The 19,814-nt window shown below is 42.1% G+C and overlaps 1 protein-coding gene across 1 annotated transcript in view; it reads right to left on the bottom strand.

Moving 5' to 3' along the window:
- The window catches only part of RB1 (retinoblastoma 1), a 121,945-nt gene extending 106,354 nt beyond the window's left edge, over positions 1-15,591 (bottom strand). Inside the window, exons 1-3 of the mRNA XM_006879496.1 lie at positions 15,473-15,591; positions 12,037-12,169; positions 5,621-5,733 (exon numbers count right to left, since the gene is read on the bottom strand). Coding sequence (XP_006879558.1) covers positions 5,621-5,733; positions 12,037-12,169; positions 15,473-15,591 — 365 coding nt within the window. The remainder of the gene's footprint in view (positions 1-5,620; positions 5,734-12,036; positions 12,170-15,472) is intronic.
- Positions 15,592-19,814: the final 4,223 nt, after the last annotated feature.

The raw sequence follows: 19,814 nt of genomic DNA, 5'->3' as shown, positions 1-19,814 counted from the left end.
GGACCATCCGAGGCGCGCAGCCGGGGAGGGTGTCCCTGTCCCTCGCGGTCACCTGGACCATCCGAGGCGCGCAGCCGGGGAGGGTGTCCCTGTCCCTCGCGGTCACCTGGACCATCCGAGGTGCGCAGCCGGGGAGGGTGTCCCTGTCGTGGCCGCTCACGGTCACCAGGACCACTCGAGACATGCATGGCGGGGGTGGAGGTGTGGCCCCTGTCCCTGTTGCGGCCCCCAGGACCACCTGAGACACTGCCGGGGAGGGTGTCCCTGTCCCTTGCGGTCACCTGGACCATCCGAGGCGTGTAGCCGGGGAGGGTGTCCCTGTCGGGGTCACCAGGACCACCTGAGACATGTGCTGCTGGGGGAAGTATGTCCCTGTGCCTGTCGTGGCCTCTCTTGGTCACCAGGACCACTCGAGACACGCGCTACTGGGGGGGTGTCCCTTTCACTGCTCCTCACGGTCACCAAGACCACCTGAGGCGCGAGGCCGGGGAGGGTGTCCTTGTCGCGGCCCGTCATGGTCACCATGGCACCCATCGGCTCAGGGGACTCTGCCTGCAGCCGGACCTGAGGCCCAGCCTGGCTGTCCGAGGCCACCCCTGTCCGAGGCCCCGCCTGCCCGAGACCCCCCCCCCGCCCGAGGCCCCGCCTGACCGAGACCCCGCCTGTCTGAGGCCCCGCCTGTCCGAGACACCCCCCCACCCGAGGCCCCGCCTGTCCGAGGCCCCGCCTGTCCGAGGCACCTAGTGTCCCCTCCAGGGAAGGGAGAGATCCCTGGATGGGCCTGGCTGCCTTCGGCAGGAAGGGCATTCAGGCATGGATCCAGACCCAGTCCGGACAGTCAGCGACACCATCTACATGAGGGGTCTTTCAAGTCTCCTTTTAGGGAGGGAGGGGCTCCCACACCTGCCCCATTTGCCACAGTCCACAGAGGAGGGCGAGTCGAGTGCAGTCATGCTCTACATGGGTCCCAGACTGACCAAAGCACCACTACCTGAAAGAGCTTACAAGTTGCCACGTGTTGCGACTAGGCCCCGCCCACGTGGAAGATGCATTCTGGCCAGAATCTGGTGGCTCGGATGCAAACCAGGTCACTACTCTCCCCCTTACATCTACACCACTCCTAGCCAGGGTATGACCTGCGTTCCCTGAAGTTCAAGTGGGTTGAGGGCTGTGGGTGTCCCTGAGATACACGATTCTGCTTCGAAAAAGACTGGGCTACAATGAACGATTTTAGGAGGTAGCAAGAAGAAATCCAAGCCACACTAAAGGGGGGGGGGGATCATTAGGTGTAAGAGATCACAAGGGCAGCATCTGACAGAAAGCAGAGTTAAGACAGGTGGTTAAACTGAGTGGACAGAGATCGGGAACTCAAGGTGGAAACAGGGAAAGTGCTGTGGAATTGCAACCAGTGTCTGAACAATCCACATACAAACTGCTAAATGGGAGATCTATTCTACTCTGTAAACAAAATCTATTTTTAAAAGGATGGCATAGGGTAAGACAGGACTCAGGTTTATTGTTCACAAGGTCCATAAGAGTCCTACTCTACTTGGTGGCACCTAACAACACCTATATATACACACCTTTGCCACTCAAAAAAGGGCACTGAAGGTAACACTCATCAATTTACTTCTAATCAAACCCAAGGGTTTATATACCAGAGCTGGGAGAACCAAATGGTCCTGACCAGACCCAGGCACAAGCTGTCCAGCAAACAGTGAGGTACAGCCCTCTTTTAGAAAGATGGGCCGCCCCAATCAGACAGTTATACAATAATTAAAAAATAAAAGGTTCTGCTAACTAGCAGGGTCTTAAAACCTAGAAGGTTAGGAAAAACTTCCCATGATACGGAAGGGACTTGGAAAAGCATGACAAACAGTGTAGAAAAGCAAATAAGAGTACAGATGCTAAGAAAGAGAAGCTTGGAATCCTGTTTAGAAAAGCATGCACATGTGTAAAATGTCCAGAAAGAATCAGTATCATTTATTCAAGAGCCCTTCTCTGAGTAAGAATCAGTATCATTTATTCAAGAGCCCTTCTCTGAGTTTCTATTAGGTGCACAGAATAGCAATGCCTGTCCTTAGAGCAGCATGAAGATTGTTAGAAGCCGCCTTCTTCTATGAGTAGCCCAGATCTATTCCTTAGTTCTCCTCTACCCCAACCTCCTTAAAAGAGAGGAAAGATGGAGACAAGCCCTAGTATAAAAGATTCATAATCAAATAAAAAAGAAATCTACTGACTATCCTAGTGTGTGAAATGCTTATTACCAGTCCACAATAAACTAAGAACAGAAATTGAGAATAAGCATTTAGAAACTTTTATGGCAATTTGTCGGTAATTAGATGCTGCTGGATCTAATTTTTAAAATACATCTTTGAGCTAAGTGTGTCTTTTTTCTCATTTTTCAGTAACTCATTTGGGGTTGTGTAGTTTTTTTTTTTTTAATATCAGTCCATAGCATATGGAAATAAGTCACTGTAAATTACTTTTTACTGTGGTAAAACTTACCATTGTAAACTGTAGAAGCAGTGGTCTAGATAACATTACTCTGATAACATTTAGTTATCAGAGAAGGGATGCTCTAAGGGAAAAAAGCTTATCAAATACTTATAATAGGCATTATTATAATTATGGCATACCCTATTATGTAAATCAGTACTGCTGTGTGAGTATTTAAGGGAAAGTTTAGAAAAACTCTACCGAAAAAATTCTTTCATCTTAAAGATAAAAGAGGTAACAAGACTAAGTTGGTAAAATATTAAACAGTCTATACGTGGCTATAAAACACTGTAGTATAGTCATCTTTGTAATCTTCCAAACCGAATCTGTGTTTCATGGGCTCAGAGACTATCTTACGTCTCTATATCCTTAGACTTGGTAACTACAGTACTATTGTTGTGTCTGACAGGCTTGTTGTCCCCCTTCCCCTCACTTCTTGGTTTTATTGGAGGTCTTTTTTAAGGTGTGTGAAACTATAAAAACATAAGTCAGGCCAATACTATGATATTATAGGTACTAAAAACTGATGGTGTGGTGCTTAACTTAGTGCCAGCTAAAAGGCTAACAATTATAATTGACAAACTCAGCAAGAGAAAGATGGAAAGTTTTCTCCTGTAAAATTTTACTGCCTCAGAAGCCCAAAGGAGAGTCATTGGGTATCTATTATAAATTCTTTAAATATTATAATTCTCTGTGGTACTTGTACACCATTTACAGAAGAGGAAACTGAGACTTAGCGAGGTTATGCAATGCGCCTCAAATAACGTAGCTTTTAAGAATGGCAAGGCCCACACAGATTTAAATCTAAACTCTATCTAATCCCAAGATAAGTGTTTTATTCCGCTTTATCCTCGAGGTCACTGGAAAATCTGCTGAATGAGTTATATAGAACTTTGCTTATACATTCAGATTTTACCCCCCTCAATTAAATCAGCTATTGTTGAAACTTGCCATCGAGGCAGAACCAACTCATGGCTGACCCTCCAGCAGGTTTTCTATCATTCACATAGGAGACTGTCCATCTTTGTCCCTCGGAGCAGCTGGTGGATTTGAACCACATGCCTTTGGTTTCGCAGCACAACTCCTTACCACTACCAAGAAATTCTTGCAAGGTAAACCAATTTTACTTCAACAGATTAAATAGAAAACTAAAAGGTTTGGGGTGGGGTCTGTTTTGGTTTTTCTGCTTAGTTTCTTCAGTTGTAGTTAAAGGGAAAAAAAAATCTAAAATACAGTATTTTACCTAATTTAAATAAAACATCAATTATAGATGGCTTGATTCCCAAAGAAATACACAGAACTACTACTCAGTAAAATAACATAATTTCTATAGCATATACAACTAGTATTTGAAATTTATACAATCATAATTACAGTTTTTCAAAAATCACTATTTGATAAAATACCAATTTTCATTTTAGATGATTTTGCTCATAAAGAAACATACAAGTATCATTTAATAAAATTTATTTTGTAAAACTTGGTAAAACATTTGAAAAAAGTTCCATTATACTTCATTAGTATGCTACAGATGAAATTATATCCAGAATCTCAGAAGTCTTCTTAAGATAAAGTTCATGAGTTGTTGAGGAAAAAGTTCCATAAGCTCTTCAGACACGATTTGAAGCTTAAGAACACATGTGAAATCATTATAGTTGTCTCTCAATATCCATAGGGGACTCATTTCAAAATATTTCCCTCTAATCCACCCATACACCAAAATCCAGAGGTGTTCACCACCTTTATATCAAATGCATAGTATTACACGTGCACATTCTCCTGTATACTTTAAATCATCTCTAGATTACTTACAGAAAACATCCTGTTGTTAGGTGCCATAGAGTCAACTCCGACTCATAACAATCCTACTGAAAACAGAATGAAACCTTGTTCAATCCTGGAACATCCCCACAACTTCTGATGTGCTTGCCCCTATTGTTGAAGTGACTGTTGAATCCATCTTGTTGAGGGTCTTCTTCCTTTTTGCTGTCCCTTCATTTTCCCAAGCATGATGCCTCTAGGAACTTGATAACATTCCTAAAGTACTGGAGACAGAAGTCTCATCTTCCTTTCTTGTGAGCAGCATTCTGGTGGGCCTTCTTCCAAGACAGTCCTTCTTTTGGCAGTCCAGAGTAGGTTCCATATGTTTCACCAACACCATCTAATACAGTGTAAATGCTATATAACAGCCCTTTATGCATCCTCTTACCTTTGGTGAGATGGCTCTGGCTGCTTCATTGCTTTTTAGGAGCTTCTCCCCCTCCCCCAAGAAAAGGGTACACACAATAAAATAGCAAACAAAGCAGCAAGGTAAACAATGCTCAAATCAGGAGTGCTGGAGAGCCAGGATCTGTGAAATGCCTACACATTGGTTCATTAGCCTGGATTCCCCGCCCCCCCATAGGGCTTGGCTTGCAGCAAATTTAAATTTTGTTTTATGGGGCTTTCTTGATTTTTACTTTTTTTTTTTTAAAAAATGAACACTTTAATCTGTGGTCAGTTTAACCTGTGTATGCCGAACCCACGGATATAGCATCAACTGCAGGGGGTCAATACAAGGTTCTCAACTGACTATTCGGTATTGATAATGTTGCATAAACTATCTACTTTATTAACACAAACATAACAGACTTTAAGTATCACTGACTATTCAGTATTGATAATGTTGCATAAACTACTTTATTATCACAAACATAACAAACTTTAAGTATCTTTTAGACTCAAATTATAAAGGCTTTAATAAATAATAACCTAATTTTTAAGAATCCTTGTTTTGGTTTTCCACTTTATGAGTGTTAAAATTAAGCATGTTTACAGATGAATAGTGAGATAGGCTGAACAAATTTCCCAAACACTACTCCATGATTAAGCAGTAATGCATACAAGCACATTCAGTAAGTGATCCATGAAAGAAAAATAGGACACTTAATTCTTTGTCCCAGGTCCTTTATGTTTTAGTTAATTTTAGCACTTTTCACAATTACTAAAAAGTCTATTAAGTTGCCGCAAATGATGGCAAATGTGTTTCAAAATATGATCATCAGTTTAAAAAGTGTGCGGCAAAAAGGCAAGAAATATTTTCATCACCAAAGCCTGTATTTATATATAAAAAAAATGTTACCTGGTTTCTATGTTTCTCTGGAGTTCAGTAAAAGTGAATGGCATCTCATCTAGGTCCACTGCTGCAATAAAGATATGGATTCCCCACAGCTGCTTTTTCTTTTCAGTATCATTCTTTTGAGTAGTTTCCTGAGAGGAAAAAGAAATGTTAAATAAACTCTTACACATTGATACTAATAAATTGTATTATATCTGACTTTTTCCTTTACTCTTGTATCTTACTCATGTAGAGCTGCTAAAAGAATCCCACAGGTGGACAAGTTTTAGAAACAAATTTTCTCTGTTTATAAGGCTTGAAGGCTCAATTCAATCAATAAAACACAAGTAAGTATCATCCCAGTATTCTGTGCTTTTAGCCAAGCTCCTTCTAATATCAGTAATGACATACTGCTGTTATATATTCTTTGTTCCACAGTGTCTTATGATTCCAGCCTGAACGTCTAGTGTTTCTTGTTGGTGTACTGTCCCAAATGCTTTTTAATAATCTTAACAATTTTACTTGCATGTTGTATTAATGATATTGTTTAATAATTTCTGCACTGTTGTATCACCTTTTGTTGAATGGGAACAAATATGGATCTCTTCCAGTTGACTGTCCAGAAAGCAGTATTCCAAATTCTTGGACACGTCCAGAGCTGCATGTTCGCTAAAACACCTCAGTTGGTAATCCATCAATTCCTGGAATTTTGTTATTTACCAGCTCCTCCTTCAGTGCAGCCTGGACGTCTTCCTTCAATATCTTTGGCTCTTGATCATATGCTACTCCCCAAAATGATGTGGTGTCAACCAATTCTTGGTACTTTCTTTAGAATCCTTATCTTTAGAATCCTTCAGCATTACAACTTGAAAGCGAATTTTTCCCCTCCAATTCTTGCATCTTGAAAAATGCTGTGTTTTTTCTTTTAGTTTCCCAACTCCAGATCTTTGTATATCTCATTATACTTTGCTTTGTCTTCTCAAGCTGTACTTTGAAATGTTGTCCAGTTCTCTTATTTCATCATTTTTTCATTTTGCTTTAGCTTCTCTACATCCAAGAACAAATTTCAGAACCTCTTTGGGTTTTTTTTTTATCCTTTCCCATCTTGGTACTTTCTGTTTTCTGCTTATATGATGTTTTTTATATCATCCCACAACTCAGTGGTCTTCAAGCAGTAGTGTTCAATGCATCAAATTATTCTTGAGATGGTTTTTAAATTTAGAGGGATCAACTCAAGGCTGTATTATAGCTCTCATAGACTTATTTTCATTTTCTTCAGCTTCAGCCTGAACTTGTGTCTGTTCCATAATCAGCCCCTTGTTTGACTGCTGAGTAGGTTTTTTTAAAAAGTATTTACAATAAATAAATCACTGACTGTACAAAATTCTATCATGTGATCTGCCTCATGTCTGTCACTAAGGCCACATTTTTCAAGTACCAGTCCTTTGTTTCCAACTTTTGCATTCCAGTCAACAGTTGTTATTATTAATGCATCTTGACTACTTGTTCAATCAACTTCACATTGCAGAACGTCACACTCATTACTGTTGAGTTAGAACAAGCTCATAGCTCACTCTGTAGCAGGTTTTTGAGAGGCTGTAACACTGCACAAGATGAGCCTACTGGTGGACGTGATCCACCGGAAAAGCATCACCTTTGGGTGAGCAGCACAAATCATTCCAGATCATGCCACAAGGGCTCCCAAATGCGAGTCTCTAGAAATCCTCAATTCCTTTATCTTCCGCTTTAGTAGTTGGTTCACTGAATAACAGCTGGATTAACAGATCTGGTTTTGGTTTTGCTTTTCCTTAGCACTCACATTCACTCCTAGTGAACTCAACTACCTGTGTACAGGTAGTCTCATCTAACTTCTGGCTCTGGTAGTTCTCTACAGCTTCGACCTTATTTCTCAGTAGCAATTTATAATCTAAAATCTGTAACTGATTTGAATATGCTAAGCAAAAATCAAAGATTTTTATTACAGTTTATGAAAAGGAAAGGCAACAAATACATCAGTTACTTCTTGTAGTCTCATAAGATTAGGAATGGTTTTCATTTTCTTCATTAATCCTGGATGCATTTTCTAAATTATAGGGAAATATGCTAAATTTATATATTTTTTAAAAAAAAATAGGAATAATCTTAAGGAAAATAATACAATTTTAACTACATGAATTACAGTTAAAATAAAAATCTACAACCAAAAAGAAAAAAAAAATCTACAACCAGTATTTAAAAGGCTACGCATTTGACATAAAACAGCCAAGTTTATCTGAACCACCATAATGGTGAGTTCAGTGGGAGAATTTCAATCTTCTACACAGGAGATTTGAGTTCATTTCCTGCTCAAGTTCTTCTCCCACAAATATATCAGTGGAAGCTTTCATGTTGATATGACACTAAACAAGTTTGAAGAGAACTTATGGACAAAGATGGACAAGGAAGAAAGTCCTGGAAATGACCTTCAATAATCAGCAAATGAAAACCTGGTGATCACATCAGTCTGATCCACAACTGGTTGAGGTGATGGTTTGGGATTGAGCAGCATTTTTTCCCCACTGTGCATGGGTTATACAAGTCAGGCCAACTCCAACATTAACTTGTGCAAAAACCCCTAATGCAATGACTGAATTTTATGACAATGCACTAATTTGCGAAGGAGCGCCACCAAGTGGTGACAAAAATAGTCTTAGAAATAGCAGAATTTAAACTGCAATTTTAAAAATTAAATTTATCCATATTCTGCCTCTTTGATTTAGTAAACACCAATTCCACTGACTGCCAAGGGATGGTCAGGTTTGTCTTAAGGGAAAGTGTGGCCAGATGCTCACTGGAGGCAAGGAGGGCAAAGCTTCATCTCCCTTATGGCCTGCCCATCTTTCTCCCTTGGAGCTGCTGGTGGAAATGGGCAGTTATCTGACTAGCAATGCAATACGGACTGAATCACCAAGGCTCCTTAAGAGGGGCACAGTTAAGCAAAATGCAAACACTAAGTTTTATTTTTATCAGTTATATTTTTGATAGACGGGTAAACATCAGCTCAAATGAATAACCTGACCCCCTCCTACCTTCAGAAAGACAAAAATATTTTTTAAGGAAAGAAACAAAAACCAAAGCAAGCACTGAGAAAATAGCAAGAATCATTAAAACTAAAAACAAAAACTACAGTAAAAAAACATAAAAGTAGGTTCTGAAGGAAAAAAATTCTAGCCAGATAGAAATCAAGGAGGGGGGGGGAAAGAATTATAATATGGGTAGAAACATAATTACATATCCTGCAAATACTTGGTGGGGGGGAGGAGAAATGTGTTATAAATTTCCTTTCCACAAATTCAACACCTTAAATGAACTGAAAAAATTTCATAAAACACAATGTGGGATAATTTTTGTTGTTTGTAGAGAAAATGAATTTTAATTTAAAAACTTCTTCCTCCAAAAACATTCCAGCTACAGACAGCTTCACTGGTTAATTTTATCCACTGGACAGTTTGTGCACCAAGAAAGTATGCAAGACTACCATGTTCACACAATACAGTTTTAAAAACTCATCTAAAATACATCTTTTATGGAGTAATGCATGTTTATGTGCACTCCTACCAATTACTTTAAAGAAAATTTAGCTTTCATTAAAGTTAACAGAATATCAACCTAGAGAAACACTAATTTGCACATTTAAGCTCAACAAGATAAAAAGGTGAATGGATAAAGAAAATGTATGTCTACATATCATAACCAGTCCTAAAAAGAAACAAAGTTGTAGTACATGAGAGCCCATGGATGAACCCTAAACACATTATGTGAAGTGAAATAAGCCAGATATGAAGGAATATACATTGCAGGCAAATTCAGAGGACAGAAGAGACTAGTAGTGCTAAGGACTGGAGTAAAGGAGCTAGGGAGAGTTACTGCATGAATGGTATAGGGCCAGTGAAAATTTCAGAAATAGACAGGGTGCTAACTGTACAACACTGTGAATAGCCCTAATTTGTAAAAATGACAAATATATACATTTGGCTTCAATGAAATTTTTGAAAATTGCTCAAGCTGCCACATTCTCGTTGGTTCAGTTGCATCAGAATAGCTGCTATGCAGGAGACAGGCTCAAGATTCTATCACATTCTTCTTTAGAAATTATAGTACTAACAGACACTAAGTTCTCTGGTGGGGTGGTCTGTAGGAAGATGCACTGCTAACCAGTAGTCCCAGCTTCTCTGGTAGTTCGAAGCTACCAGAAGTTCCTTGGGGAAAAGATAAGCAATTGCCTCCTGTACAATTTACAACCTTGGGAACCCACTGGAGTGTGAACTGGTACCAACTCAGCAGCAGTGAGCTTTGAGTGGGCAATGTGAATTTTTAGTTTTGGGTGTGAGACTCAAAACCAGAAGAAAGTGACTGTGCTGACCATTCTGAAAAAGCTCACAACAAAATGAATAGGGTGTCCTGGTGGTACAGTGGATAAGGAGCTGCACTGCCAACCCCAAAGCCAGCAGTTCAGTGGAAAGTACAGCAAGCTTGGAAAGGTAGAGATTCCGTGAAGACCCTCAATGAGATGGGCTGACTCAGCGACTGCAACAATGGGTCTGAGCTAGGTGGAGACTGAGGATGGTGCTGGATAGGACAAGGGTTAGATCTGTTGTTCAGAGGATCACTCTGAATTGCAGTTAGTAACAAGAGCGTGTATTCACCAAAACTTTCCAAATTATCTCTCCCTACCTTTCTGAAAACTACAGTTACAGTAGTTCAGGAAGAAAGAGATGGAGTTGAATCTTCTAAACTACATATGCACAGAAATAACTATGTACATGTGTATGTACCCAAAATGACTGGAAAGATCCTGAAATGTTTTGAAATAAATAATTTCATTTAGGATGACTGTACAGAAATCATCCTGTTCTGTGAAAATGCTTTAATATTTGATTTGGGGTTTGGTGTTTTGTTCAAAGAGTTGGTAAGAATATGCTCAAAGTTTTGTTGGAGATTTCTTTTTTATTACTAGAAGATTTTTCACATTATTAAATTAATTGTATATACATAAACATTTTGCTTCTGTTAATCTGATCAGTGAAATCACATACACATGTACTCTTTCTCTTTGTGGGTATTTTTGCTTTATCTTTTTTTCTCTATTTTATAATGGTTTACATACGAAATGTGTACACGTTCCCACTGTGTTTCAAACAATCACTCATGCACATTGTGTTTTACAAACTTAATCCCCAATGATCTATGCCCACTATTACTCCATCTGTTCAGGTCCCTTCTGGCCCCTTCCCATTCTGTCACCCTCTCCTCCACTCACCACGCTGTTAACCTAGTGACTGCCTCTGTCTCCCTGCACCCCGCCTCTTTCTGGTTTGGATTAAGCCATATATGTTTATATAAAATAATGAGAAAGTAAATCTGTTAGATGTGTGCATCTTGTGCAGTTTAGCAGTAATTATCAAGATTTATAATTTTTCCTAACTTGACTCAGTAATTCAAAATGTAAGAATGTTAAGATTCATTCACTAATTCATTTAACAAATTTACATTTATTTTGTACCTAGCATTATTCTTATGGTCAAGGATGTTCATCAGATTGTAGAATAAAAAAATTTAAGACAAATCTAAGTGTCTAATAATGTTGAATTAACAAATTATAAATTAAAGGATATATTATAGCATCACTAGAAACTTAGCTATTTAAGAATATTTAATGACATAAAATATTGACAAGTACGTCAAACAAAACAAACATAAAAGCAAGATCTAAATTATATCATTATCACAAATATGTATTAGGTCATTTTAGCCAAGCAGCTTAATTAGTAACATAACCTTACCATACTTTATAGTTTCTTCAACTGTACAATGAAGATTTCACACTTACATAGAGTTTTTCTATTTTTTAAATTTGAAATTAAAATGTCACATGTGAAATAAAAACACTTTACATGTAAAATAAAAATTTGCAAAAAAAATCCACCTCGATGAACGTAAAATAAATTATTTGCAAAATGTTTTAAAACCTCTCTTATACATGAATCACCATGAATCTGAATGAACTCTGAAGCAACTGGTTTCTCCCACAATACATATAAAGAAGTACTAGATGATTATATGCTGTTACTATACAGACGTATATACATGCAATTAAAAAATAAATTAACATCAAAATGTTCTCAAAGATTCTGAATTCTAATAAAACTGATTTTATGATAATCAGGAAGTTTTCTGCACACTGACTATGTTAGAAAAAATATTTTAGAATATCCAATTGTGGGGTTTTTTAAAGTCCTTATATACATAAGTAATGATAGATTTATGGATAAAAATAGTAACTTTAAAAAAATACTTTGGTGGAGATGTGTATGGGGAGGATTTTTTTTAACATGATCAGAGGCAAATTACTTTGGGTAACAGAATTACTATTAAGTTTTTTAAAACATTAATAAAAAAACCCTTACCGATGCTTTATCAACAGATGAAACTTTCACCCAAGTCAGCCAAGCTCTTTCTCTGACATTATCTGGTACCTTTAATTTCTGGCACAATGCAACAAAAGCAGGATCTTCAGTTTCTTCAAACTCAAGCCTACCAAATGGAAACATATACACACAAACATATAAAATATTCACACATTTATAAAGTAAAATATTTGTCTCAGCAGTTTATTATTCATGAAAGATAGATTGCTAAGTACTTTAAGATATAGTAATATCTTAGACTATATTACATTTAGAATTCGGACATATCTTGTCCTTGAACTTTCCAAATAAAAGATACTACAAAATGAAAAATATGTTCTGGCATGGGGAATCATATATACTTCAAAGCAGTTAAATAACCTTGTAAAAGAAAGTGCAACAGATTAGGCTGTTGGGGGCAGGGGGATTGAGATGATAAGAGCAAGAACAGAAAAGTTCTTGTGCTATCTACAGATAACACTGTCGAATCAATTCAGCATAGTAACTTTGTTAAAATGTGGTCCATACTTGTTAATGTTTCATACAATATCTCTATAGGACCTCTTACATGATGACTAGCAATATAAAATTTTGTTATACTTATTTCCACCCTTTCTTAACCAGCATAGGATTCAATACATTCAAGTTGGCTGACTCCTTTCCACTCATTTAATACATACTGTTGTTATGTGCCATCAAGTCGCCTGCAACCCATGTACAACAGCACTGAAGCCTGCTCTATCCTGAGCCAGTCTCACTGATTCTGACTCACCCACCCCCACTGCCACACTTACTGCAGCATTTAATAATAATAGTAAGAAAAATAACTAAAACTTGGGAGCATAGACAGTACTTGCTTTGCATAGAGTTTTCATCCTAATGTACTAGTTAGTCCTAACATAAGTTGAGTACTTTTCCCCCTATGTTTTCATTATGTCCTTTTATTATCAGTATCTTTATAAATCCAATCTATATATGTTTGAGAACTTGCGGCAGGCAAATTACATGTTGTATACTATATATCACATATTACCAACAGAAGACATGTTTTTAAAAAAGGACAAAAACATTACATGGTCATAAATATGGTTTATCGTACTTTGAATACATCCTAAATCATAGAACTACCTATAAATCTGTAAAAAGTCATTAAGTACATGCATTACTTACATTTCCACATCTGCCATATTTTGTATGACCTCTTATCTGTATTTTACAGAAGAATAAATAAGAGAGGTGAAAGCACTCACCTGAGGTCACAGCCAATAGTAAATGGTAAACCAAGATAGGAATCCAACAGCCTAACTCCATAGTTCGTGCCCTTAACCACTCTTCTGTACTGCTCACTCCTTTATAATTAACTTTTGCTTCCCTCAACAATAATTTGCTGTTCCTAGAAAGCTTCCTTTTCAACCACATAACTTGGGCCAGAAATAAAGCAACAGAAATGACTTCTCAATTCTCACGTAGACATGGACTCTTGCTTGCAATGCGGTTGGAGCACACTAGTCAACTTCAGATTGCCAGGCTACGGTTCAACACTTGCTAAGGAGATAATCTGTAGGGTTTGCTTGCCCGTATTAATGAAATCCTTTGTGGGTATGGATAATTTGTGGATATGGCTGGGATTTGTATGGTTTTAAAGTCTAAGGGCTTGGCTTCCCAGAGAATTTCTGATAGTTCTATCACTTAAAAGTTTCTTTAATAATGTGGGAGGAGTACAGAGGAAGATGAAAGAAACAAATTTCTTCTTCTCCTATTATGGTCATAATTTCAGTATTTCTAGTTACCACCTACCCATTAGGTAAGGGGCATATTAAATTTACTACACATACTGATTCCAGCAGATAGGGGCCCTCCAGGACAGGTAAGAATTGCCCTATCCAGGGTGTAGGCTGTAAATCTTTATGGAAGCAATTGCTTCCTCAGGCTCCTTGGTGGGTGCTTAATTCAAACTGCAGACCTTTTGGTTAACAGCCAGTCTACTTTGCCCCCAGGACACCCACAAGGCCCATCACACTAACTGAAAAGTGATGTCTTCTAAGACATGCCCCAGACTTGTTCCTGCCTTTCCCCCCCCTCCCCTCCATTGCCATCAAGTTGATAACTCAAGAGCATGGCAAGCGCACGTGCGTCGACAGATCGGGCTTCGTAGGGCTTTGAGGGGCAGATTTTTTTGGAAGGTCTTTCTTTTGTAGTACCTCTGGAAACCTCCAAACTGGGATTAGCAGTAAAGCACATTAACTGTCTGCACCCACCAGGGCTTTTCTCTTTCTAAAAAAACCAACCATCTAGGAAATGTGATTTTTAGTTGGCCCAAAAGACCAATATATGAGTTTTTAGTAACAGTTATTTCCAAAAGTTCATCTCCATCTTTTTCTGTTTTTGCCTGAATTCTCATGTCTGGGAATTCGAGACAGGAAAAACCAAGAGAGTCAAACTCCCTGAGGGTACAAAAGTGGGAGACGGACCAGAATGAAGGAAGGAATGGTGAGTGAAGAAACCACGAAACGGAGAATGAAGCTCCAAGCAGGAACACTGCTGGCAGTAAGGAATACGGACAAGTATGCACCTTTCAATCCTGGCCATTTAAACCATAAAGTATCACAATGAGAAAAAATGTTGCAATGCCGTGAATACCTCCTTGTCATTCTGCACTGCGTCCATAGCCTTGCTTAGATCTAAATTCCACTTGGGGGCGGGCGGGGGTGGGGGGCGAGGAGGGAACCAAAGTTCTAAGTGAGCAGAAGAGCATCACTAAATTTTCACCAAAAGCAAAGAAATAAGGAGGTACCAAGATCCCTGATAGCAAGGCCAAATAGCAGAGAGAAACAGCGGCCGCAGAACTGGCAAGGATTTTTATCTGAAAGGGGAAAAGCGGAGTTTGGCGACCTGCGGGCACTCGGGCGCCCGGTTCTGCCCGGCCGTCAGTCCCGCGGGCCTCGGGTCCGGGTGTCCCGGCGTTTCCGGCCACCCGCCGGCAGGCCCAGGCCTTCGGCCACCGCGCATCCCACCGGCAACCGGTCCCCGCCGAGTCGCGGGAGGCCGAAGCCGCCAGGCGAGCGGCGCCCGGGGCATCACCCGTCCTCAAGGCTCCCGATCCCGCCTCCGCGGTCACTTCTGCGCTGGATGCAGCTCCTAGCGACCCGAGCCTCCCGGTGGCTTCGCACCTGTCACTTGGCTCAGCGATGTGAGCCCCGCCCGACACCTGTCAACCTGGGGCCGCGACTCTCCCGGCTGCGAAGCCCGCGTCCCCGATCCCAGTCCTGTCGCCGGCCTCCGGGCCTCCGTGGCGGCGGACCCGGAGGCCCCTTTTCCAGGGGCCCAGGCCCGGGGCAAAGCCGCGATCCCCCCCGGACGCCGCGGCGCGACCGCAGGCCCTCGGCGGCCTCCGTGCGCCCGCACCGCGGCGGCGACTCTGCTCCCTCACCTGGGCAGAGGCACGTCCTCGGGGCCGCTGCTGCGCTCCGGCTCCTCGGGAGGGAGAGACGGCGGCGCGAGCGGTTCCACGGCGGCGGGCACGGCGCGGCGGGGGCTTTTGGGCGGCATGACGATCGCACAGGGCTGGAGCCGGCGAGCTGCAGAGACGAGCAAGGGCGGAGGCGCGCACACACGTCCACTCCTCTCGACTCCCGCAACAAAAATGTGAACGTCCCCGGAGGAAAACCCGACAGGCCCTGCCCCGCCAGCACCCGAGCGCCGCGTCCAACCGCGGGAAAACGTCACTTCCGCTCGCCACGTCACGGCCGCGAGGGCGGTGGGCCCGGGGACGTCGGGCGAGAGTGGGGCGCAGGGGGGGCGCCGGCCGCAGCCGGGGGGTGCCTGACGGACCCTCAGTGAAGTCGGGGCGCAGCGGGGACCCCGCAGGACGTGCGGGGGGGTGCAGAACGGGCCTGCAGGGGGGTTCGAGCCGAGCGCCGACGTCACGCGGGACCCGGGCGCGGGGCGGGCGGCGGGCGTGGCCGAGCTCGCCTCCCCGAGGCTAGCGCCGCCACCTGGGCCGAATCCTTTCGGCTGCGGCGCCCACCATGGGGCGGTAGAGAGTCTGTGGATGACAGTGAGCCCCGTGCACGCCGTCGCTCGGGTCCGCAGCTCCGCAGGCTGGGACGCGCCGGCTCACAGCTCGCCCTGGCCAGCCTGTCCTCCGGACCCGTCTCCGCAAAGCCACGTCCGCGGTCCTTGGCCGCAAAAAACACTTTCCCTTTCTGCTGTCGTAGAATCCCAGTTAGTGCCGCACCTTACCAGTCAGCGATGATAGAATGCCTGCGACAGTTAGTAACTAACCTTTTGGGTATTACTGGTTAGGGTCACTCTGCTATCAAAGCCCACTGGAGTTGCACTGCTAACCCAAAGGCAATGCCTCTTTGGTGGTTCGACTCCACCAGGTGCTCTTCCAGAGAGAGCGGACACTCTCCTCGGGATGTAGAGCCTCCAAAAGCCCGCTGGATTTTTGAGCCATGAGTCCGATTCCGCAGCGATGAGCTTGAGTTGGTCGATTAGTTTAGGGAATGGGGAGGGGGCTGTGAATAACAGATTGCAGTGTGGTAAATGTCTTCTTAAAATTTATTAACTCAAAACCACAATGTCTTTGTAAGTTAAAATGGCAAAAAAGTAAAAAAGTCATTACACATTACTTATATGGGAAATTATCTTGCATGTCTCAGGCCCAAATTATAACCTACCAACATTTTTAGCTACGAGACCTCTTGAAATGAAAATTAAGGAAGCACAGTCTTTTCCATATAGAATTTGTTATTTCTTATCACAAGGTCATAAACGTCGTCAAGGGAGCTCTGGTGACCTAGTGGTAAGAAGCTGCGTTACAGTTCCAAAGACGTGCATTTCGAGGCCACCAGTTGCTCTGCAGGAAAAAATTGTGCAATCACCTCCCATGCAATTAACTGCCTCTGAAAACCCACCGGAGGATCAGAGGTGCGTCGGTTCGGACTCGGTGACGCACAGCAAGCTGGGAGGTGGGGGGAGCAAAAAAGTTCGACCATGCTGCAAAGTGTTGATGGAAAAACAGGCCAGTGAAGCTGCAGGCAAGACAGGGTTTAAGCGGCCTTCACATTTTCTTTACAAGATCTGCCCCCTCTTTGAGATGTAACTTTCTGATAAACCTATCTTTGATTTTTATCTTTAAAAAAATTTCATTTGAGTCAGGCATTTTTATGCTATTGGTAAGAAGAATTTCTTAACGTCAAAATAATATGTCTATGTATTAATTTTTTTTAGCTTCAAGGAGGGCCCATAAAAACGTTTATAAGGGGCATTATCCTTAGAGGAGAAATTGTAGTTGAATAGAAGTTTGCTAGGCTAACTTAACATTTAAAGAGAGCTTGTAAATATGCCAGGGGCTGAGCTGACCACCTTATGTATTGATCTCATCTTATGGCCTAGAGGTAAGAAACTGCCAGAATCCCAAAGGCACACAGTTTGAGAACACCAACTGTTCCACGGAATACGGATGGACAGTCTCCTCCCATGCCATCACCTGCCTCTGAAAACCCACTAGAGGGCCGGCTATGGGTTGGTTCCCACTCAGCAGTCCTCCAAAATAACAACTCTCATTATAACAGTCATTATAAATGGATAGGATTTGTATTCCACTTTTCAGTTGGGGATCCAGGAAGTTAATTAGTATGCTTAATATTATAAAGCTGATGAACCTTGATAGGCTTGACATCACTTATTACATTCTACTGGTGGAAAAAACACCATGCCAAGAAGAGGAAAAATAACCTACAGAGGCAGAAAAGAAAGAAAAAAGAATTCTGTTGCTACAACCAACAGGCATTAACTTTAAGCCTGATCTCTCCTGTCTCCTGATAGTTTGCGTATTATGATTGGTTTTCTAATTTGATTACATGTTTGTTTTTTTTTTCTTCTTTTGGCACATGTTTTGATTCCCTCCTAAGAACTTCCCAACCAAGATGCTGTGAATAAAGTACAGCTGTGCACAGATGTCCCTGCCATCATTCTCAGAAAGCAGGACAGCATCTGAGCCAGCTGGAGCTTTTACATAAGTCATGGCTACAAACGTCACAGGTTTACCTAAGTGAGTAGTGGAATGGATGGTCATTTTCTGTGTATACCACATGACGCGTGCCATCATGAGAAAAAGGTCCTTCTAGCCTTGGAAACTGTCTCTTAAGAGGTAAGACTGTCAAGAGGTTGGTTCCAGGCCTAGATCTGGCCTTGCCTGGCCTGGCCATGCAGACTCAATAAAATAAAAATGAAAGTTCCATTCACCTTCTCCACAATTAGCATAGGTAAGAAGTTCAGGGAACATTTTTGACCTTTGAAAGCGGGATCATACTCTAGGAGACTGTTATAATCAGATACAATGTGACAGTTCTTCAGCCCTAAAGCTGTTGTTGGGAGGATGTGAGTCGTTGTGAGCTGCTCAGAACAACCCTTGGAGCTGGTTTTGAGCTTGGGTGGGGGGGCGCGAGCTTAGGAGGGTAGCAGAAAGCATCCTAACTGATAATATTTCTGCTACAGTGAGCACCTTTAGCAGAGAGAGCAAATAAATCTTGATAGTGTCTTCGTATCCTTTGTACCCAGCAAAGTGTTGGATACATAGCAAATATTTCTTTGGAGGGACGGAGAGAATGAGAGTGAGAGAACTGAAGAAAGTTCTGGAAATTCTCTTTAAACCCAGTTTCAATCAGCACGTAGATCTGCCACAATTATAAGTAAAAGAGAGGTTTCTAGATTTACCAGAGTTTAATCAATCAGAAAGCTTCTGAGTCAGAAGGCTAACTTTGCAGGCAGCAGCCCAGAACCTCTTCAGCTAAGACACCAGATAACAGAGATCACAGATTTGGGTGATAATTCAGGAATCCTGTTTTTAAACAAACAAACAAAAAAAAAGATAAAGAAGTATCAAAGAGGTTTTCAAGCACGGACTCAAAGATGAAATGGAATGAAAACATTGAGTAAAGAAAGAGACTGCACAGAAATATAAACAGTGGGGTTTGGCCATCTTCAACAGCTATCTGGTCAGCTTAAGGAGTCTGAGTCACAGAGACAGCCACACCAGCAGCTGGCTGAAGACAGGCAAGGTACAATCTCCATCCTGGTCTTCCTGCCATGCCAGTGATTGGGAGCGGGGCTGGGGGTGGTGGTGGTGTGACTTTCTCCACCCCCACCAGGTGCCTGTCTGTCTTGCCTGTCCTCTCCAGCGTTGCCTGCAGGCCTACACTGCTTTGTATCTGGCAGCACAGATCTGTGTTCAAAGACTTCCTCCTCCAGGAGCTTCTGGACTAAGCTGTGCCTGGCCTGCAACCGGCCCCTGAAATAATGGGGTCACTGCCTCTGGAAGTTTGGGGACTATGTGGTGTGAGCAGCCCCTTCACCTTCAGGCTGCTCTGTCTGGCCTGTAGTGGATTGACTGAGGTTTGGGCCTCTTAGATACCTTAACTCACAATACCATAGCCACAAGTAGAGCAAGATAGTGTCTGTGAAGCCTGCTGTCCTTGTGTATCACAGGTTGGCAGTGACTATCTCTTCGCACAAGTGTCTCTGACTGGGTACCAAGTGGGTACCCATCCCCTGGACTGGTAAACACACCATTGCTTAGGCTCCACTGATGCCGAAAAAAATCGGGTACCCAGCTCTTAAACATCCCCTAGACAAAAAGAAGTGTTACCAGTGGCCGGGCCTACATTTTAGGGGCCAGCCACCTCTCAGATGAGCAGAAACTCTGACCTCACTTGGCTTGGCTTGGCAGCGCCAACTTTCTACTCCGAAAACCATTGTCCAGGCCA

Source organism: Elephantulus edwardii, unplaced genomic scaffold (assembly GCF_000299155.1).
Source record: "Elephantulus edwardii isolate Elephantulus edwardi_28Jun2011 unplaced genomic scaffold, EleEdw1.0 scaffold00004, whole genome shotgun sequence".
NCBI lineage: Eukaryota > Metazoa > Chordata > Mammalia > Macroscelidea > Macroscelididae > Elephantulus > Elephantulus edwardii.
The sequence above is the reverse complement of the archived record's forward strand: the minus strand, read 5'-3'. Positions and strand labels throughout refer to the sequence as shown.